Source organism: Pelophylax lessonae (genome assembly GCF_965119305.1).
Source record: "Pelophylax lessonae genome assembly, chromosome: 11".
NCBI lineage: Eukaryota > Metazoa > Chordata > Amphibia > Anura > Ranidae > Pelophylax > Pelophylax lessonae.
In genome coordinates this window covers 24,848,528-24,871,850 of record NC_138778.1, presented here as the reverse complement: position 1 = coordinate 24,871,850, position 23,323 = coordinate 24,848,528, and the positions used below count along the sequence as shown (strand labels likewise).

At 44.3% G+C, this 23,323-nt stretch overlaps 1 protein-coding gene across 1 annotated transcript in view; it reads left to right on the top strand.

Moving 5' to 3' along the window:
- The window catches only part of CA10 (carbonic anhydrase 10), a 305,312-nt gene that overhangs the window by 275,143 nt on the left and 6,846 nt on the right, over nt 1-23,323 (top strand). Inside the window, exon 8 of the mRNA XM_082272483.1 lies at nt 16,639-16,813. Within this exon, the coding sequence (XP_082128609.1) occupies nt 16,639-16,813 (175 nt within the window). The remainder of the gene's footprint in view (nt 1-16,638; nt 16,814-23,323) is intronic.

Here is a 23,323-nt window from a genome sequence, read left to right as displayed (position 1 = left end):
CTGGGGTGCCATGAGATTTTGCATACTTTTAAAGGGTGCCACAACTTAAAAAAGTGAGAAACGCTGGTATAGCTAGTAACAATCACATTCAACTGGATTTGTAATGTAATGTAAAGACATTTACTTGCTTCTTCTTTAACTTCAGTTGTCAAACTTAGACTGGTTGTTACATACAACTCTTGACGCCTTTCAATTTCACAAAAACCTTATTCAGGGGAGAGTTGGTGGTCAGTCCGAAATGTGAATATAAACGTGTGTTGATATTTCACAGTGACTACCAACTTCCCCGTGAAGAAGATTTTTCTGAAATCGAAACGCGTCAATTGTGGCAGGACCAACTGATTTATTTTTATTGAACAGATGGAACAAAACAGTTTCAGTGGTAAATTTCACAGACCAAAAGTGAGCAAAAGTTTAGTGTTAAGGTCTTTGTACACTTTAAAGCTGGCCTTTACCTTTAAGCAGGGAGGCTTTTCAATGCACAATAGATAATACAATGTCCTTTTAGCATCTTACCTTATTTTCCTGCTTGCAAACTTATTTACAATGTACATTGAGCTTGCACATGCAATTGAGTGTATGCTGTGCCGGTTGGATTACCTCCTGCGTGCATGCACTGGAGTTTTGTCAGCCTGGGCCAGCCTATAAGGATGACTGAAGATAATTATTGTGTGTATATATAATGTATATACTGTATGTATGTATATATATATATATATATATATATATATATATATTTATTTCTTATAATATATATATATATATATATATATATATATATATATACTCACAGGGCTTTTTTCAGCGGGAACGCGGGGAACGCAGTTCCGGCATCTCTGAATGTATGCCATGGCAAGGGGTGCTGGAGGATGTACTAATGCTGGATCTATTGATGCTGGAGGGGATCCATTTTTGGATGGCAATCTATTGTTGCTGGTGGAGGATCTTTTGATACTGTGGGTTAATTGTTGCTGGAAGGGATCTACTGTTTGGGGAGGGGGTCTACTGTTGCTGGCTGCTAGAGAGTCTATTGGTGCTGGCTGTTGGGAGATCTTTTGCTGCTGCTGGGGGTCTATTGCTGCTGGGGGGGTATATTGCTGTTGGCTGTGGGGGATCAATGTTATTGCTTTTCTTGTTATCATAACCAAATTCCATACATTCCACTACAAAATTATACTTGGCTCTATATTCTCTAAGGCTCGGTTCACATTTATGCGATGCGGGAAGGCTGCGAATTCGCAGCCTGTTCCCGCATCGCACACGCACCCCCGGCAGTTCACACTGCCATATGCGATACGCTGGGGGTGTCAATGTAATCTTAACGACACCCCCAGTTTGATCGCATATCGCAGTGCGATCGTGCAGTTCGCACAGGATCGGATCGCACAAGTGTGAACCGCTGTGAGATCCGATCCTGATGCGGCAGCAAAAATGCCTCCTGTGCGTGTTTGCTCCGGGTGCGATGCGAATTTAGCCATACAAACTGTATGGCTAAACTCGCACCGCACAGCTGATCGCATGTAATGTCGGAGCAGTGCGCTCCGACATTACATGCGAACCCCGCACACGCAGAAGTGTGAACCGGGGCTAAAGGGGCTGTACTGGAAGCTGGGTAGGGGGTGGATCCAAGTGTCGGTGCTCAGAGGTGGAACCAAGGGTTAGTGCTCGAAGGTGGGTAGGGGCGGAGACACAAAGTAATTTAGAAAGGGGAGTTCCTGCACCTTTTCTCTGAGAAAAAAAGCCCTGTATATATATATATATATATATATATATATATATATATATATACACTGCTCAAAAAAAAAAATTAAGGGAACACTTTGAAAACACATTAGATCTCATGGTGGATACCTACAGTTTACTGATATGGACTGGGTAATGTGTTAAGAAGGAAAGGATGCCACATTGTTTGATTAAAATGAAAATGATCACCCTACAGAGGGCTGAATCCAAAGACACCCCAAAAATCAAAGTGAAAAAATTATGCAGCAGGCTAGTCCGTTTTGCTGAAATTTAATTGCAGAAACTCAAAATAGTAGTTTGTATGGCCCCCACGTGCTTGTATGCATACCTGACAACGTCGGGGCATGCTTCTAATGAGACGATGGATGGTGTCCTGGGGTATTTCCTCCCAGATCTGGACCAGGGCATCACTGAGCTCCTGAACAGACTGAGGTGCATCTTGGTGGTGTTGAATGGACTGAAACATAATGTCCCAGAGGTGTTCTATTGGATTTAGGTCAGACGAGCGTGGGGGCCATTCAATGGTAGCAATTCCGTCATCCTCCAGGAACTGGCTGCATACTCTCCCCACATGAGGCCGGGCGTTGTCGTGCACCAAGAGGAACCCAGGACCTACTACACCAGCGTAGGGTCTGACAATGAGTCCAAGGATTTCATCTCGATACCTAATGGCAGTCAGGGTGCCATTGTCTAGCCTGTAGAGCTCTGTGTGTCCCTCCATGGATATGCCTCCCCAGACCATCACTGACCCACCACCAAACTGGTCATAGTGAATGATTTTACAGGCAGCATAACGTTCTCCACGGCTTCTCCAGACCCTTTCACATCTGTCACATGTGCTCAGGGTGAACCTGCTCAGAGGCGGCTCTAGGCTTTATGAGGCCTAAGGCAAAACTTGGACATGAGGCCCCACTCACGCCCATAATGGGAAAAATAATTCAAGCAATAAAAATTAACTGTATAAATTGCATATATTAAGAGCCTTAACCTTTGTACTATGAATTCACAGTTTCTAGAATTTTCTCCCCCAGCCACCCAGGGGCCCTCTCCTCCTCCCTCAGCCACCCAGGGGCCCTCTCCTTCTCCCTCAGCCACCCAGGGGCCCTCTCCTTCTTCTTCAGCCACCCAGGGGGACTCTCCTCCCTTAGCCACCCAGTTGCCCTCTCCTTCTCCTTCAGCCACCCAGGGGCCCTCTCCTCTTCCCTTAGCTTCCCAGGGGCCCTCTCCTTTTCCCCTAGCCACCCAGGGGCCCTCTCCTTTTCCCTTAGCCACCCAGTGGACAACAGACACCTGGCTGCCGCAGTGAAGGGACTGCAGCACACTGCTGCAACTTTTATATCCAAGGATTTAAAACAATCTTTTATTTAGGAGATTTCCCTGACTTCGCCCTTCTAAATGTTGTCGCTCCGCCACTGGCCGCGAGGCCCCTGTAGGTGCGAGGTCTTAGGCGACCGCCTAATTTGCCTAATTAGAGAGCCGCCTATGAACCTGCTCTTATCTGTGAAAAGCACAGGGAACAAGGGGCGGACCTGCCAATTCTGTTGTTTAATAGCAAATGCCAATCGAGTTCCACGGTGCCGGGCAGTGAGCACAGGGCCCACTAGAGGATGTCAGACCCTCAGGCCACCCTCATGAAGTCTGTTTCTGATTGGTCAGAGACATTCACACCAGTGGCCTGCTGGAGGTCATTTTGTAGGGCTCTGGCAGTGCTCATCCTGTTCCTCCTTGCACAAAGGAGCAGAAGCATTTGTACTCATTGCACGTCATTAAAAAAATAATAATAATTTGCCTTAAAATGTATGCCAATTCTCTCAAACGCAACCTCTCTACCCACAACAAATTATAATAATTTTAAGCATTTGTCGGTATGGCAAATTACATAATCAAAAAAAAAAAAAAAAAACAAGTCAATTAAGTAAAATCCAGCACATTGAAAAATAATAACATTAATAAAGCAAAACAAATTAATTCAAGCCAACCCGGCGAGAGAGCGGTAAACATATTCAACAAATGTAAACTGCGTTAGCTCAGCTCAACCCAAAGTTGCGACCGCAATCGTTGAGATTCAACACAGCTGTTTCTACATAAGAATAAATAAATAAGCGAAACTATAAATGAATTAGTTCGAGAAAAGTAATCAAACAAATTCAACAGAACCTGGCGGCACCTGGTCTTATGTACAGTGCGTATAATTCTCTGCATCAATGTTTACTTGTTGTCGGGGTAAAATAATTGCAGCCAGATGTATTGTGCAAATTGAATTTGGTTTAAACATCTGGGCTTAGTTGAGTCAACATGATAAGACTAAATAGCAATAAAACAAACCGGCAACTAGAAAGTGAAACGTTAAATTAAAAGAAAAAATTGAGATGGGGAGGGGAGGGGGTTGGTGAAGAGGGAAGCATACTTAAAGAATACTTTGATGTTAACCTCTTGCAGACTGGGTAATCCGTCAATGCAACTGCAGGGTGAGTGGACCTTAAAGTGGTTGTAAAGCCTTAAGGCTTTTCACCTTAATGCATTCTATGCAACCTTTTGTGCTGCAGCTCCTCCCCAGATCCCCCCCCCCTTTTTCTTAACCGAGCCCGATCTGATGATCTGATCCAGCGATGTGAACTAGCGCAGCAGCTCCAGCTGCTGTCTATCTCCTCATTGGACAGATTGACAGAAGCAGGAGCCATTGTTCAGTTGAGTGTATGTTGTGCATTGCAAAAGTATTCGGCCCCCTTGAACTTTTCGACCTTTTGCCACATTTCAGACTTCAAACGTAAAGATATAAAACTGTATTTTTTTTTTTTTGAAGTATCAACAACAAGTGGGACACAATCATGAAGTGGAACGAAATTTATTGGATATTTCAAACTTTGTTAACAAATAAAAAACTAAAAAATTGGGCATGCAAAATTATTCAGCCCCTTTACTTTCAGCAAACTCCAGAAGTTCAGTGAGGATCTCTGAATGATCCAATGTTGACCTAAGGAGAAGACTGATCAGAGATGCAGCCAAGAGGCCCATGATCACTCTGGATGAACTGCAGAGATCTACAGCTGAGGTGGGAGACTCTGTCCATAAGACAACAATCAATCGTATACTGCACAAATCTGGCCTTTATGGAAGAGTGGCAAGAAGAAAGCCATTTCTTAAAGAAATCCATAAAAAAGTGTCGTTTAAAGTTTGCCACAAGCCACCTGGGAGACACACCAAACATGTGGAAGAAGGTGCTCTGGTCAGATGAAACCAAAATCAAACTTTTTGGCAACAATGCAAAACGTTATATTTGGTGTAAAAGCAACACAGCTCATCACCCTGAACACACCATCCCCACTGTGAAACATGGTGGTGGCAGCATCATGGTTTGGGCCTGCTTTTCTTCAGCAGAGAGGGAAGATGGTTAAAATTGATGGGAAGATGGATGGAGCCAAATACAGGACCATTCTGGAAGAAAACCTGATGGAGTCTGCAGAAGACCTGAGACTGGGATGGAGATTTGTCTTCCAACAAGACAATGATCCAAAACATAAAGCAAAATCTACAATGGAATGGTTCACAAATAAACATATCCAGGTGTTAGAATGGCCAAGTCAAAGTCTAGACCTGAATCCAATCGAGAATCTGTGAAAAGAACTGAAAACTGCTGTTCACAAACGCTCTCCATCCAACCTCACTGAGCTCGAGCTGTTTTGCAAGGAGGAATGGGCAAAAATTTCAGTCTCGATGTGCAAAACGGATAGAGACATACCCCAAAGCGACTTACAGCTGTAATCACAGCAAAAGGTGGCGCTACAAAGTATTAACTTAAGGGGGCTGAATAATTTGGCACGCTCAATTTTTCAGTTTTTTATTTGTTAAAAAAGTTTGAAATATCCAATAAATTTCGTTCCACTTCATGATTGTGTCCCACTTGTTGATTCTTCACAAAAAATTACAGTTTTATATCTTTATGTTTGAAGCCTGAAATGTGCCAAAAGGTCGAAAAGTTCAAGGGGGCCGAATACTTTCGCAAGGCACTGTGTATATATATATATATATATATATATATAATGTTTTAAAACAAGTTCATTTTTATTCACATTTACGCTTTTAAAAGTAGAACAAATACACAATTGGAGATGGAAATAAAAATTGTGGATTTTTCTTTTTGTTTGGCAGAATTGAATCTTACATTTTGACTCAGATCTAAAGACCAAACACACTTGTGTTGACTCTCAAAAACAAATCTTTATTCTCTTGTGGCATCGAAGTTGTAAAAATGTTTTAAATTAGAGTCAGTCTAATCAAAAGTGATATTTGGTTTTAGATACAGCCTAGTGAGTTGAGTCAGACCTTGGTTTCTTTGATGTTTAGGATGCTTCAACAGCAGGACTACCCTACAATACTTATTGTTTTGAGGTTTTCTACCCACCTTTGTGTGTCCCAGCTCCTCCAGTTTAATTCTCCATAATATAAAATAAGTAAATCCAGCAGGAATGGTGGGAACATAGGTGGGTACCGCAGGTGAACAGACCCTGGATCTCAGACAAAGATTTCACCCATTGAGTTCCCAAGGGATAGAAGAACCTTTTTGGGGTTTACCTTTCTAGCATCTGCCAAAAACTAAATAATTAGTTCAGGTTGGACAGACCCTTTAATTGGCAATTACCAGAAGTTAGTTTGATGCTCATTGCAGGAAATCTAGTTTTATGACCGGCCATAAAGCTAATAAAATGGCTGATTTACGCAGGCTAACTTTCTGGCTGCTGGGTGTTCACTCTCAAACTTCCCTACCAGGTATCCGATGAAGTATGGTTGCATGGTAAGAACTGCTGGATGGATTAAACTTGTCACAGAGCCCAGCTGGTCATTTCAGCCCCATAAACATGAATGGAATTCCATAAAACTTAATTAACTGCAAATTGGAGTTCTTTTATCAGGCACTGTGTCATTCTGTTGGCACATAATATCTGCCTAAAGCACCATAGTGTTTGACAAGAGGACTCTATAGCTGCTGAACCGTCCGACTATGCTTTACCCTTATAATTATCCATAGCGGAACAACTGTCTTTGCTGTGAGAAGACACCGATGTCCACACGACTCTGGGGAAAAACTGTTATGTTGGTCGTTATAGGTTTAATGTAATTACTTGCTGGGAAATTATGTACTGCTCAGGGTTATATGGAGCATGAGGCATTAAACATTTCAGGAGGAGCTGTGATTATTGCAAAAAGCCTATTTGCATCGGGTAATATAACTTGACCTATTAATAGGGCTATAAAGCAAAAATCGGTCACATGAAAAAGAAAAGGAGTAGAACACGGGATCTGGTGAGAAACAAGAGAGTGAGAAACACTAATCTAACTAAGATTTAGATTAGTGAAGAGGAGGCCAATGTTCCTGCTGCTGCCATGAAGACCAGGAGGCCTGTTATTTACTTACAGTGACAGAGGCGCCAGGAGAAGCAATATTTATTTTTAAAGCCAGTTTAATTTTTTTTCTTTTTTTTTGGTTTAGAGTAGGAAGAGTTTTAATTTTCGATCAGTGAAACTATTATGGCACTTTTCCACTGCAAGTACCGGCTCGGCTCTACTCGGCCCTGCTTGGCCCAGTTTGCTTTTCCACTGCTGGTACCGCATGGTACAGTGTTGGAACGGTTCGGTACGGTTTGGTATGGTTTGCTTTTCCACTAAAGTAGTACTAAAGTTAAGTGGGTGGGATAACAACGATTCTCTGACCAATCAGTGGCTAGTAGTGACTGCATGCAAAGGATTGTGGGATATGGTACCGGTATGGTACCTCTTGGAACCACAATCGAGGTGGTACTGTTTTAGAGAGCCGTACCGTTCGGTTCCATGCAGTGGAAAAGTGCCGCCGTACCGTACCGTACTGAACCGTTCCTACACCATACCATGCGTTACCAGCAGTGGAAAAGCACAAAAGCGAGCCAAACCGTTCGGTTCCATGCAGTGGAAAAGCGCTGTGACAGAACCCACTGTCACTGTGTGTTTTGGAGGGGACTTTGCGCAAGCCTCCTACCGACAGACTATGGGCCAGAAGATACTGGAGACCTGGAGACATGCTGGCATTGAGTTAATGTAATGTAATGCTACAGCACTTCTTGCCCCCATACCCCCCCCCTCCTGTTTCTGTGTCTAATTGTGTGGATTCATGACACATAGACAATGGTCTGGACTGGAGACATCTCTCCACAGGGGGTGTGTATTGAGAGACTGCCTGTTTACCATAAGCTCATTAGGTTATCTGTAGCCTGTTTCAATGTACAAATGTTCAGTTCCCATTGGTTGTTCCTTGTCCCCTTCCCCCCTTTGGCAAGGCTAAGGGGAGTGTCCCTAACTGTGTGTAAAACTGTATGTCTTGGAATTTAATAAACAGTTTAAGCTCTGCATGTTGAACCCTCAACACCTGTGTGGATTGTCTCGTGATTGAGGGGTTAAGGGCTGGGTATGGCTTCTCCGCAGGCTGTGGGTGCGTTTGGAGGACAGGAGACACAGGTCCGGTGGATGTGCCCACCTGGGGTACTAAGATCCGTTACAAGCGCCATTAGGGAGGTTCTCCTTTTCGTCCTGCATCCGTGACAGCAAGACAAGAAATGAGGGTAAATGATTGTCTTCAGGTCAGGAGGGCACAGACAGCAATGAAAACATTGTCAGGTGTCACCCAGCTCACCTACATGGTGGTATAGACAGAAACAGTTGGATAACTATCCCAGAGACCCAGAGAAAGACATTTCCAAATAATTTTAACATACAAATTCTCTATAGCTTGTCATATTCAGGAAAATAACTTTACTATTTTTACTAGGTAGTATCGTTGTTGTCATAGGTTGCACTCCATCTTCACATAACACTGTATTGTCAGAAGTATTAGGACACCTAAACTTTAATCGCATCAAACTCTTAGTCCGTAACGCAGTGCCGAATAGCAAAAAATGGCCTTGTCATTAAGGGGGCAATTCCTTCTGTTCCAGAACTGGTTGATGACTAAAATTAGTTATGCAACCATCAATCCCCCCCTCATGCTAGGGTATTAGGTGTAATCCTGGACTCTGACCTGTCCTTTCAGCCCCAAATCCAATTATTATTATTTATTTATTTATTTCAGGTTCTTATATAGCGCTGTCAATTTACGCAGCGATTTACATATACATTGCACATTCACATCATTCCCTGCCCTCAAGGAGCTTACAATCGAAGATCCCTACACTCACATTCAAACATACATAGTAGGGCCAATTTTATACAGGATCCAATTAACCTACCAGCATGTCTTTGGAGTGTGGGAGGAAATCATTGTCAAAAACTTGTAGACTTCACCTCCGCAACATCTCTAAAATTCGCCCCTTTTAAACAACTGAAACCACCAAGCTACTCATTTACTCCCTTGTTATTTCTCGCCTCGACTATTGCAACTCCCTTCTCATAGGCCTACCACTTCATAGGCTATCCCCTCTTCAGTCTATCATGAACGCTGCTGCCAGGCTTATCCACCTTACCAACCGCTCAGCGTCTGCCTCCCCTCTCTGCCAATCCCTACACTGGCTCCCGATTGCCCAGTGAATTAAATTCAAAATACTAACCACAACATACAAAGCCATTCACAACTCTGCCCCAAGCTACATCACCAATCTTGTCTCCAAATATCCCCCAAACTGTCCTCTCCGCTCCTCTCAAGACCTCCTACTCTCAAGCTCCCTTGTCTCCTCCTCCCATGCTCGTCTCCAGGATTTCTCCAGGGCCTCTCCCATCCTCTGGATCGCTCTACCTCCACCTGTACGGCTATCTCCTACTCTAGCTGCTTTCAGGCGATCCCTGAAAACTCATCTCTTCAGGGAAGCCTATCACACCGCCAACTAATCTGCCATCAGCTCATTCCCTACTCTTAAAACCTCTTGTATCACCTGCCCCACCCATTAGATTGTAAGCTCTTCTTAATCCTCTTGTATTTTATTGTATTGTATATGTACTGTCTCCCTCTAATATTGTAAATCGCTGCGTAAACTGCTGACGCTATAGAAATCCTTAATAATAAAAATAAAATAATAATGATTTCCCAGTCTTAGTCTGTAGGGTTCAATATTGAGTTGGCCCACCCTTTGCAGCTATAACAGCTTCACTTCTTCTGGGAAGGCTGTCCACAAGGTTTAGGAGTGTGTCTATGGGAATGTTCTTCCAGAAGCGTATTTGTGAGGTCAGGCACTGATGATGGACGAGTAGGTCTGGCTCGCAGTATCCGCTTTATTTCATCCCAAAGGTGTTCTATCGGGTTGAGGTAAGGGCTCTGTGCAGGCCAGTCAAGTTCCTCCACCCCAAACTCGCTAGTCCATGTCTTTATGGACCTTGGTTCGTCCACTAGTGCACAGTCATGTTGGAACAGGAAGGGTCCATCCCCAAACTGTTCCCACAAAGCAGGACTCCTCTGCTGTCAGAATACACTGAACACAAATTTTCCAACAGCCCGTTCAAGAGGAGTCAATCACAAGGTTGACTCTTCTCAAACAGAAATGGACATAGATGGATTGAATATCGTCTAATCCCTGCTCAACCGGCAAAATTTCAATCCTCGTATGACCAGCTTTATTCAGGTACTTAAAGTGATATTAAAGCTTCAGCTTTTTCTTTTTTTTTTTTAAATAACAAACATGTTATACTTACCTGCACAGAGCAGCCCCCGACCCTCCTCTTCTCTGGTCTCTCGCCAGCGCTCTTGGTCTCTCCCTCCTTCCCAGTGCCCCCCCCCCCCCCCAGAGCAAACAGCTCTTCTGGCGCTCCTGGCTCCTCTCCCTCTGCCACTTGCTATGGGGCACTGGTGCATGCTCGCTCCTGAGCCCCATTCTATGCATCCATAAGACACATAGAGCTGCGGCTTGGGCAGCCCCTGCTCAATACTCATTGGCTCACTGGCTGTAATTGACAGCAGAAAGAGCCAATGGCTCCCGCTGCTGTGTCAGCCAATGAGGAGAGAAAGACTCGGGACAGCCAAGGTTCCCGTGCACATCACTGGATTGTGAGGGGTCTCAGGTGAGTATAAGGGAGGGGCTGTGGGGGTAGCAACACACTAAAGGTTTTTTGCCTTCATGCACAGAATACATGAAGGTAAAAAACCTTCAGCCTTTATAACCACTTTATGTGCTTGCATTTAAAAAAGCGCATTTAACAATATGTTAATAAATACAAAGTGGCAGTAACTTATGTTTCTTATAGCTGCCTAGACTTTAGCTTTAAAAAAAAAAAAATCTAGGTTTTATGGTGTTATCACCATCTCTGCATTGACACTGCCGGTGGCATAAATTCACATCATCTTGCTTTTTGTTGCTGCCATTTGCCCTAAGCACTGCAATTGAAGCCCCGCTGTTTCGGTTACTTTTCTCTTCTTCACCTTGTGAAGTGCACCACTTTTAAACATACTCAGTGCCATTTCTGTTCTTTGCATCTTAAAAAGAACTAAGAGGCGTTTTTGGGATATTTTCAGCACACTGTACGATTTGCTATTATACTCAGAAAGTAGATAGAACAAAAAAAAAAATGTGATAAGGTGGGAGCAGAAAGAACTATGTCAGGCGGTTTGTATAAATGGAAGGATGCAATACAATCTGCCCTAGTCTGGGTCGTATGCCTCCTGACCCCCAGCTCTGTAATAAATACAACCTTCCCCAGCACTCAGCCCTGTTTGGCAGGAAAAGAAACCCAATTAAAACCTGTTTCTAATATTTTAATAAAATCAGAGGTCTCAGTAGGCAATCGTCTGGGAATATATGAGAGAACCACATGCGGGATCAAAGTAGCTCTGTAAAGTGTGTTAGTTGGCCTAATCTAAAGAAGCCCCATAACTGGGGATACATATGGTATTGAAGAAAATGAAAGCAAACTAACCTGGAGGTCAACTCCATACCTTTGTTAAAGTGCACCTAAAGACACAATCTTTTTATTTAAAGTTTTCGGTATAGTAGAAAATTGTTAAACTTCTGTCATTTATCTTTTTTTTGTGTCCCATTGGGGAGAATTATCTACATTTCCTGACCAAAGGACAGAACAGATAATGAACGGAACTCTTCATTTAGACAGTTGTTACCAGAACAGGTGTCACCATCACCAATGGTTCACCCTCTATTCCCACTGTGTGCAAATTGAAAAGCTTCTTAAATGTGTAGTGCTACCCCTTGAGGAGTCACATGAATTGTTTGGGTCCCTCTGCTGGCCCTCCAATGATGACTGACACCTGTACCTGGACTCGAGAACACTTGCACACCTGTTAACAGTTTGAAATGGGCTTTATTAAAGAAAGAAAGCCCTGTAAAAAAAAAAAATGGGTTAGACAAAAAATTATTGAAAGTAATGTAGCACCCTCTAATGTGCTAGATATAGATAGGAATGTCGTTAGTGTAGGCAAAAGTTAGTTTTAGCTCAGGGCTAAGCCTGAGCTATGAATCTTGGTCAGGGTTCAGTGACTCAGGGCTGGGTGACTCATCCTAGCAGCTTCTCTGGTACCTCCCCCTGTTCTCTGGGACATTGGAGAATGTTCCAGACAAAGTGGGTGGAGGCTAGGAGAAGTTGCATGGAATAATTATGAGGGCCTCAGCCAATCCCTAGTAAAGGGCTGGCAGGGGGCAGGCCACCTCATAAATAGGCATGAGTTATGTCGGGGGTGGGGGCAGCTGGGTGGAAGATGGAGATGGAGTGCTGAGGAGGCTGTCGGTGGCCCTTGAGGGTGCCCTCTAGTCTGGGGGGGGGGGGGTGACCTCAGACCTGGGGCTTGGGTGCTGGAAGATTCCTACCAAAACATACAGAAGAAGACCTTCTTGGAGGCACGGGAGCAAGGGGAGGACAGCAGGAGAGAGTCAGCACGTCTGGGAGATCTCCTGAGAGTCAGTCGGGTGGGCTGTTGAGTGTCATGCTGGAGGAATGGGGAAGAAGTTAGCTTGGAGGGCTAGTGAAAGGGGCAGCTGCAGTTCCGCCCGCGATCCGGAGATTATTGCAAATCGCGGGACGCCTAGCGTTGCCCGTTGATTTGCAATAGCCCCCCAAACGCCGAGCGATGTTGCCGCAATTTCCGCCTGCCGAATCGCGGCAACATTGCGCAAACAAAATCGCGGGACGCAATACGCTCCAAAGAAGCTCTTGTACTTCTTTGGAGCGTATTGCGTCCCGCGATTTTGTTTGCGTGATGTTGCCGCGATTCGGCAGGCGGAAATCGCGGCAACATCGCTCGGCGTTTGGGGGGCTATTGCAAATCAACGGGCAACGCTAGGCGTCCCGCGATTTGCAATAATCTCCGGATCGCGGGCGGAACCACGGCGGTTCTGCCCGCGATCCATACGCTCACATGTGAACGGAGCCTTAGCAAGTGTGTGCTGGAGTGAAGAAGAGGAGCTGTATATAGAGACTGTATATAGGAAGAGTTGTCCCTGAAGTTGTTAAAGTCAAATGGGAATCTCATAACCTCCCATCCCTATCCAAGTTATTACCCTCAATAAATAACAAAAAAAAGCAAAGTAATGGACTTTTCTCTGACCCAAGAGTGCCTGTGAAAATGTGGTGTGCTTGGCTGTGCAAGTTGGAGGATCCCTAGGGGGTGCACTATGGTAATACCAGCTTTAGGATTAAGCACAACAATAAAGTTCAACAAAGTAAGCAAGATGACATATCTTCAGTTTCAAGGCTCTTTCAATTCCACTGGCCAGTGGGAGTAAATAACAGTAAAGCAGGCCTACGGGTGTTGGGGCCCTGATCTAGTGGTGGAATGCTCAAGAGCCCTCTAACCAACAGCGAAAGGGTCCTCCCTCTCAGGCCCGCACCAGAAGCTGTAATAAGAAGTCCTCTTTCTAAAGGTCACTGGATCTGTTGCAGCGTTTTTTTTTTTTTTGGAACACTCCAGGCCATGTCAATCTCTCGGAACTCATTTCACCAGTGGCCAATGTCTCCTACCCACCTATATAGTAGTGTTGGATACTTATGTCCCCCCCCCCCCTTCACCCCGCGAGCTGTGCTTCCATCCTCTGACCCCTATGTCTCCTGGTGTCCTGTACTGATGTAGGGGTCGGAGGATTAAGCCACAGCATATGACAGGGAACACAGGCACCCGACACTGTTGATTTTGTCAAATGCCATAGAGACTTCCAGAGGCTGTAGCACTGAGACGGAGGGGGTGAAGTAACACAGACCACTTGAGCTGCAGTTGGGTATAGGAGCTCTTCCGTAGCTTGGAACTAAAGGTAGGATTTTTGAAGGGGCTTAGAGGGTCTCCTAAAGCTGGACTTAGGATGGTGGAGCTTGACAAAGGATCAAATATTCAAATATTTACTGGAATGTGGCCAGTGGCGTAGCGTGGGCTGTCAGCACCCGGGGCAAGGCAAGTAATTTGTGCCCCCTAACCCGCGGGATTTTAGCACTTGAGTCTCTTCCACTAGATTAGTTAAAGAAACCCTTACCCCCTAAGCACATATATTATTGTTATGAAAATACTGATGTAATTAAAGTAAAATGCATCTAAATACAAGTTTGAATGACCAGCGTGCCCCCTTTCAATGCAGAATGACCAGCGTGCCCTCTTTCAATGCAGAATTACCAGCGTGCCCCCTTTCAATGCAGACAAACCAGCGTGCCCCCCTTCAATTCAGAGAGACTTACGTGCAGCGGCGGCTTCTCCTCAGTTCCCCGCATCTCCTCGAGTCCTCCCTCCTCCTCCTTGGCCAATGGCTTGCGTCTCGGACCCTCTTCCTGATTGGCCAGGCGGAGGATCCGTGTGACAATAGCAAATTTTCACACAAATGGGTGGGCTAGGGTGCACTGCTCTGCGCCCCGGGTCCACCCTTTTTTGAAGCCTATTAGAGCCTCTGGCTCTAATCAGGTGATTAAAAAAAAAAAACCCACTCTGTGACAGCGCCAGGCTGCTGACTCTCTCGCTGCTAAACTGACTGAGCAGTGAGGAGAGGCGGCATAGGCGGTGCTTGGCTTGCAACGCCACCCAACCTACACCAATGGCAAAGTCCAGCCCCGCCCCGAGCCGACCCGCCCTTTTTCAGCCATAGGGCGCCCGCGCTGGACATCTCCCAGCCTAAAGATGGAGGCAGCCGAAGAGAGTGTGTGAACTGTGTATGTCAGAGTCAGACAGACAGAGTGACACTGCGGATGCGCCCCCCCAGATGTTGCGCCCGGTGCGGCCGGCCCCCCCTGCACCCCCCACGCTACGCCACTGAATGTGGCAGCTAATTCACCATGGGGCCCCAGAAATGAGAGGGTCGTCCAGAAATAAATCTTTGTCATAACAAAAGGGTTTTGGTCAAAATGTTTCTGGGGTTATGCACAAATCCCCCATCACTGGGGCTTAGCATCATTGTGCTTGATACTAGGCAAGTCGTTACTCCTAGATTTTTATTCTTTGTGATCTGTGGTTCAGTGTTAATTTTGGCAGCAAATTTCAATTTAGTTTTAGTCTTAAGGCCCGTACACACGATAAGAAATTCGGCCAGGAAATTTCGTCCGACGACCGTTCTGCCGATTTTCGGCTTGTTAGTATGGTGCTTCCGACAACCGACTCTGACTTTTCGGCCGAAAAAATCCTGGTGTGCAGGCTATATAATTTTTGTCGTCCGTCAACACACGTCCGATTTACGTCTCATTAGTACAGATTTAGACGGGGAAAATCTTATGAGCAAGACTAGGCATGCTCAGAGATGAAAGAACACATAGAAAGCAATCCAACACATGACATCACTTCTGAAGTAGAATTCTGTCGTGCGGGAAAATTCGTGTGCAGTCTAGAGCACATTCCAACCAACAAAACACAACTCTGGACAAAAGACGGACGACCGGTCGGGGGACATTCGTTGCGTGTTTACGGGGCTTTATGCCCCATACACACGTGCAGATTATCTGCAGACTTTTGTCTGCAGACTTACCTTTTCTATGTAGTGCAAGGGCCTGCCGGGTTTTCATACAAATTGAAAGTGTTTAGGTTTGACCTCATATTATATGGTTTTGGTAAGTCTGCAGACAAAAGTCTGCAGATAATCTGCATGTGTGTATGGGGCATTAGTCTTAGGACTAAAATGGCATTTTAGTTTTAGTCCCATTCTAGTCTTCTGCAAGTGTTTTAGTTTTAGTCGTATGTAGTCGACTAAAACTCCAGTACATTTTAGTCGACTAAAACGTCCTACATTTTAGTCGACTAAAACTCATTTTAGTCATCTATAATCGAATGGGTGTAGTTCAATTGTAATTTGTAATGCATTATTTAAGCATTTCTCTACAATTTCCAAACTCATTATATACTACTGCTGGTCCTGGAGTGAAAAATCTAATATGTTATTATTTATGGTATTAAGCTTTGAGCATGCACCAGTGGTAATTTTGGCAGCAAATTTCGATTTAGTTTTAGTTATAGTCTTTTGACTAAAATGTAATTTTAGCTTTAGTCGTATTTTATTCTTAAGACTAAAATGCCATTTTAGTTTTAGTCGTATTTTAGTCATCTGAATTGTTTTAGTTTTAGTCGTATTTTAGTTGACTAAAATTGTGTTAATTTAGTCGACGAAAACGTTTTCGTCGACGAAATTAACACTGCTGGGGTTACAGGCTCCCTCAGTGAGTTGTCAGGCCTGAACCATGTTGGCTGTCAAGCCCTAATTAAACTCTACATAAGACAGTCCCCTACAGCAGTCTCAGAGCTTTTGGATGTCTGCACAATGGGGAGGCTTTTACAGGTAAATAGCATGCATACCATGGATCAAATTCATATGTAATCTTGTGGAAAGATTTTCGTTGAAATGAATGGTCTCTACAGGGTCTCAGACCAACAATGTGAAACCAGTCTAACTGATTCTCTTGGCACTTTTTCCCTACAGGACGTCAAAGCTGTAGGACTCTAAGATTTAATAACTAATAAACGTTCTCTGATTCTTCCAGATGCATTCATTAAGACTGCTAAGCCAAAACCAACCATCGCAGATCTTTTCCAGCATGAGTGATAACTATAGACCGGTCCAGCCCCTCAACAACCGCTGCATCCGAACCAATATCAACTTTAGTTTACAAGGGAGAGACTGTCCAAACAACAGAGCACAGAAAGTACAGTATAAAGGTAAGATTCATTAGCACAAGGATATGACTGATCATGACGTATTGCAAATACGGGGACCAGCAAAAACTATTATTTTTTCTAAATACCTAAAAGTAGTAAGTCGCATTCAACTGGACTTATTCTTTAACCACTCTTGGACCGGATCTTTTTCTGACACTTTTTGTTAAAATAATCTTTTTTTTGCTAAAAAATTACTTAGAACCCCCCCAAACATTACATATTTTTTTTTAGCAGAGACCCTAGAGAATAAAATGGAGATCGTTGCAATATTTTTTATCACACCGTATATGCGCAGCGATCTTCCAAACGCAATTTTTTTGGAAACAATTCACTTTTTTTTATTAAAAAATAAGAAAACAGTAAAGTTAGCTCAATTGTTTTCTATAATGTGAAAGATAATGTTACGCAGAGTAAATAGATACCCAACATGTCATGCTTCAAAATTGAAAATTGGAATGGCGACAAACAAGGCTTTCGGTGGCTGCTTGGAGAGCTGCAGGATCTGGCAGAGGAGTTCTGTCCTCCTCTCTGCTGAGACACGGTGGGGGGCAGAGACAGGGCCACCATCAGTGGGGTACAGCCCGGGCGTCCCGATGGGCCCCAAACAGGGTAGGGTTGCCATCTGTCCTTGCAATACCATTCAATTGTAAGCTCCGCCGTTCCCTTGCAGACTGGCACTATGTGGGGGGTCCTGACCCTCACTAGCCCTCACACACAACTGTAGACACCACCCTTCCCTGTTCTCCAGCCAGAGGCGCAAATAGAACCTTCAGGGCCCCGGTGCAAGAAACCATGAAGAGCCCCCTGGCCGGGCCCCTTCCCTTCAAGCCTGGGGCTCTTCCCAATGATCCTGGGGCCCTTTACTCTCGTTGCGGGCCCTTTATTATGGTGCCGCAGCGGGACCCTTTCACAAGTTCTGCAGTGGGCCCCCTCCCTGCCATCTTGGGGCCTCCCCACGGTGGTGGAATGCCAGGTCCCGGTCGCAAGTGTGACCTTTGCGATCCTGGTAGTTCACCCACTGGTGTCAGTAGTTTTTATTTTATGGTATTTTAATTGTATTATTTTTTATCATTTTTTTTATTTTTTTACAATGTCACTGACTATGACTCTGTCCATTCCGAAAAGGAAGGAGCTGGTAAATTACATATTTACGGATCCCTTCCTGGTTCTCAATTGTGACATCTCCTGCAGCAGCCGGATGGGGAGGGAGCACAGTGGGGGGGGGGGGGGAGCACACAGGGGTCCAGAGACAGCAGAACACAAGTGAACTGGATAGGAGGAGTGGCGGGGGCAGCATACAGAGGACCCAATCGCCTCCATTTTCCTCCTGCAGCTACAGTGATTTCTCTACATGCTGCCCCCGCCGCCCCTCCTATCCAGGGGTACAGGGGAGCCGCACAGGACCCCTGAAGCATGGGGCCCAGTTGCAATTGCAACCCCTGCAGCCCTTGTAGTTATGCCCCTGTCTCCAGCTGTTCACACCTGGACAGGAGGGGCAGCATTTAGTAGAACCATTCACCTTTATTTTCCTGGAATGGAGGAGATGGGACTGGAGTGGAGGAGGAGGACATGGGACTAGAGGAGGATGACGACATGATAGGTGGGCCCTGGGGAATGTTGGTGGTCAGGCCTGGGGTGGGGGGTTAGGCCTAAAACTGTGTATGGGGCCCCAAAATGCCTGATGGCTACCCTGGGCAGAGACGGGGGGGGGGTTGCTGCAGCTGCAGAAAAGGTGCGAGGGCCACATAAAATGGCCTGATGGGCCCAAATCGACAAGACATACAGCATGTGTTTTGGGGGTTTTAACTAAATTTTTTTTTTTTTTTTAACATACTGTATATGCAAAAACCTAAAAACAGCTCTGGCAGCGAAAAGGCTAAAAAAGAACCAGAAATGCTCTTTTGATTATACATTTAAAAGACAGCTACAGTTGTACTAAGCATGTTATGGTAATGATAATATAACCTTACTTATTTATGGATTACTTTGATTGCTTTCCATTTATGCTGATATGATAAGAGCGGCTGTATTGTGGCGGGTTGCGTGCGTCCAGGGAAAGGGGGTCATGTTGAACCACTGCCATTAGGCATTTATTAGTGCGGAGGGCTATTGATATAATGTGTTTTGGTTCCTTGTCAGACAATACAATAAGGCTCAGCGAATGTAATTCTCCGAGGCTTAGGAAGGAACATAATAAAGCAAAAGCTTTTGTTCCATTCCCCTTCCATGCCAATCTCATTTATGCTTGATGGAAAAAAAAATCAACTACTGGGAATTTGTGTATTAGCATTATGAATGCGTTTTCTCTTTTAGCGGTTATGACAAGCGCTCGCTGTGCGTCTTTTATAATTGTGAAAAAAGAACTACTTAAAAATAAAAATATTTTTTTACCAATCCAGCTTAACCACTTCTGGACCGGAAGATTTTCCCCCTTAATGACCAGGTCCTATTTTGCGATTCGGCACTGCGTTACTTCAACTGACAATTGCGCAATCGTGCGACGCTGTACCCAAATACAATTGATGTCCCTTTTTTCCCCACAAATAGAAATTTTTTTTTTGGTGTTATCTGATCACCTCTGCGGTTTTTATTTTTTGCGCTTTAAAAAAAAACAAAAAAAAAAAAACGAGCGACAATTCTGAAAAAAAAAAACAATATTTTTCACTTTTTGCTTTATAACATTCCCAATAAAAAAAATGTGAAAATCTAATTTTTTCATCCTTTTAGGCCAATTTGTATTCTGCTACATATTTTTGGTAAAAAAAGAAAACCCCCAATAAGCGTATTTTGATTGGTTTGCGCAAAAGTTATCGCGTCTACAAACTAGGAAAAAGATTTATGCAATTTTTTTTTTTTTTTTACTAGTAATGGCAGCGATCAGCGATTTTTAGTGGGACTGCGACATTGCAGTGGACAGATCGGACCCCTAACTGACATTTTTTACACTTTTGGGGGGACCAGTGACATTACTACAGTAATAGTTACTGTACTAATTACACTGGCAGGGAAGGGGTTAACCCAGGGGCGATCAAAGGGTTAAGTGTATGCCTATGGGGTGTTTTCTAACTGTGAGGGGGATGGGACTGTGAAATCAATACAGATACTTATGTTCCTAATTAGGAGGAACACAGGAGCTCTGTATTGATTCCTGAGAGAACAACGGTCTGCTGTGGAGGGGGGAGGGGGAATGAGTACCTGTTTTTGACAGGTACCCATACCCACATAGGTGAGACCCCGTCCCGGCGACATCCCTCGGAAGTTCGACACCCCCTCCTCCTTCCTCCACCTCAGGGTCAGTTAGAAAGTGCAGAGTGCTTTGCGCATGTGTATTGCACATGTGCAGTAGGGAACCCGCTCTGAACCTGAAAGGCTTCACTGGCAGTTCCCCTTACCACGAATGGTGGTGGCTGCCCCCGAGATCCGAAAATCGGCTGGGGTACCGACATCGTGGGATCCCAGGACATGTAAGTGTCCTAATATTAAAAGTCAGCAGCCACAGTATTTATAGCTGCTGACTTTTAATTTTTTCATGGGGGGGGGGGGGGGCTGAACTCTGTTTTAATAGCCCTGGATGGGGAGGGGTGGGGGGGTGGTAAAATATCAGGGGTCCCTGATTTTTTACTTTAGAGACAGAGAAAGTGATTGAGGACTCAAATCTCCACTCAAATCTCCAATCTTTTCTCTGAAGCCTCAGCTGCTACAGAATGAATGAACAGGAAACATACTGTACAGAGGCTCCCTGTTCATTCACAAACTGAAGCATAGTAAACATGGGGGAAGGAGACAGGGGGATCCAAGCTGTGGATAAAGGCGACTGGAGAGGGATTGAGGTTCCCTGGAACCTTGTGGCTCCCACTGAAGCACAGCAAGAGGGAGAGGAGGGAATCCAGCTGTGCTGCAGTGAGGGGAAACTGCCTGCACCAAAAAGCAGATCGGGCCCCCTGTTGAACTGATGGGACCCCGGCCCTATACAGGAGGGCCAGCACTACCCCCTTATTACTGGCTCTGCATATTGGAAGTGACAGATAAAACAGCTTCTATAAATGTATGTCATCTGACAGTGCCGGGACAAGGCCATCTAGAGCCCAGGGCGAACATGCCGAACTGCATCCGCCCACCCCACCCAAGATGTATGAGTACCCCTCCCAAAAAAGTTGAGCACTAATCTGCATGCTTACCACTTAAGCATGAATTCCCCCTCCTCCCAGGACAAATCCACCCCCTGCTGAAATCTCCCCCCCCCCCCCCACAAAAAAAAAAAAACACTCCTCCTAGCACAAATCCTCTACTCCTCAAATCTCAAATTTCCCCTCCCAGTACACATCCTCTCCCTCCACTCCAAATCCCCCCCTCCTTGCTCAAATCTTTCCCCCCCCCCCCAAATATCCCCCATTCATTTCTACTGGCAAAAATGCCTCCTAAAAATGTCCCCTCCTAACACAAATCTTCCCTTCCCACCCAAATATCCCCCATTTATTCCTACTGGCGTTAATTCTTCCTAAAAATGTCCCCTCCGAGGACACAAATCTTCCCTTCCCCCCAAATATCCCCCATTCATTCCTACTGGCATAAATTCCTCCTAAAAATGTCCCCTCCTAGCACAAATCCTTTACCCCTCTACCATATCACCTCTTCTAGCACAAACACCCAAAATCCCAACTTCTAGCACAAATCCTCTTCCCCCATCCCCCCTCCCAACACAAATTCTTCCAAATCACCTTTCCTAGCACACTCCCTCAAATTTACTCTCGTAGAACAATTCTTACCCCCCTGCTGCCCCCAAGTCCCCTCCCCCCAATCTCCTTGTGGTGCCCCTCCATCTCCATATGATACCACAGTGCCCAGGGCAGCCGACCCTCCTGCCCACCCCTTGTCCCGGCCCTGTTACCAGGCATATAAAGTGATCAATATGAATAATAAATTATAAAGTGCACTAGTGACAACACCTAAAATAGTTCAATCACAATATAAATAAATGCAAATAACAGTGTATCAAATATAAAGTAATCAACATTATAATAATAAAATGCACTGTACTAGATCAATAAATGTCCAAATTCATCCAATAAAATAAATAATAATAATTATTGTTAAAGTGCATTAAAAATAATAGTGCATCTTATTATTATAACGTTGATTACTTTATATTTGATACACTGTTATTTCCATTTATTTATATTGTGATTGAACCATTTTAGGTGTGGTCACTAGTGCACTTTATAATTTATTATTCATATTGATCACTTTATATGCCTGGTAGCGCTGTTTTATACATCTTACAATTAAAATTTTTCTTTTTTTTTTTTGTATACAAACTTTTTTATTAAGGTGAAAAAATTGTGGTACAAAAGCGTATATATACAGTGAGGTAAACAACAATAAACAATAGTCATTGTTACAGAAAGTATGTATAAGTTCTTATGTCAGATATAATTAAACAACAGGATCAAGAAAAAATAAGACTTCGTATGAGTGGTACCGAGTAGCGGACCTATGACAATTTCCATAATACTGCATAAAGCAGTAAACATTCAAGAGTATATAGAGAACATATCGTTAAGTACAAAATGACTACAAATTACCAACTATATCTTTCACAATCCCCTCGTAAAGATATATTTGTGATTAGGAATAGAGATGTATAGAACTGTTCGCCGGCGAACTTAGCATGTTCGCGTTCGCCGCTGCCGGCGAACATATGCGATGTTCGGTCCGCCCCCCATAAGACATCATTGAGGCAAACTTTGACCCTGAACTTTACAGTCAGCAGACACATTTCCAGCCAATCAGCATACCTCCCTCCCACACCCTCCCACCTCCTATAAATAAGCAAAGGCAGCATCCATCTTAGATCATTCTGAAGCAGTGTGTGTAGTGAGAATAGGGAGAGAGCTGCTGCTGCTGCTGCTGCTGTTAAGCTAGGGACAGTTAGTCAGTGTTCCTGGTCTTGCAGTGTTCTTGGTCCACTACTGCTGTAATATCAGCACCCCAAAAAGCCCTTCTAAGGGCTGGTATTTGTAGTTTTTTTTTTTTATATATATATATATATATATATATATACCTAGCGTCCCCAAAAGCCCTTTTAAGGGCTGGTAATTGAGTTGTTTCTTCTTATATATATATATATATATCTATATCTATCTAGTGTCCCCAAAAGCCCTTTTAAGGGCTGGTAAGGTAATAGAGTTTTTTCTTTATATATATATCTATATATATCTATTGTACACTGCAGTTGCCTGCCCGCTGTGTGTGAGAGGCCACAGACCTACCACAGACTGTACTGTGTGCACACCACACTCATTTCGGGTGGCACAGGCACAGTACCTTGCATTTTAAAAAATATTTTTTTTTTCCTCTGTCATAATTGCAGTGAGTGCTGTGTCAGGTCCACAGAGTGCACTGTACCCACTGCAGTGCACTGCCCACCACTGATATATATACGGTGGCACAGCATCTTGTTGCAATAAATTGAAAAAAAAAAATATTTTTTATTATTGCAGTTGCCTGGGC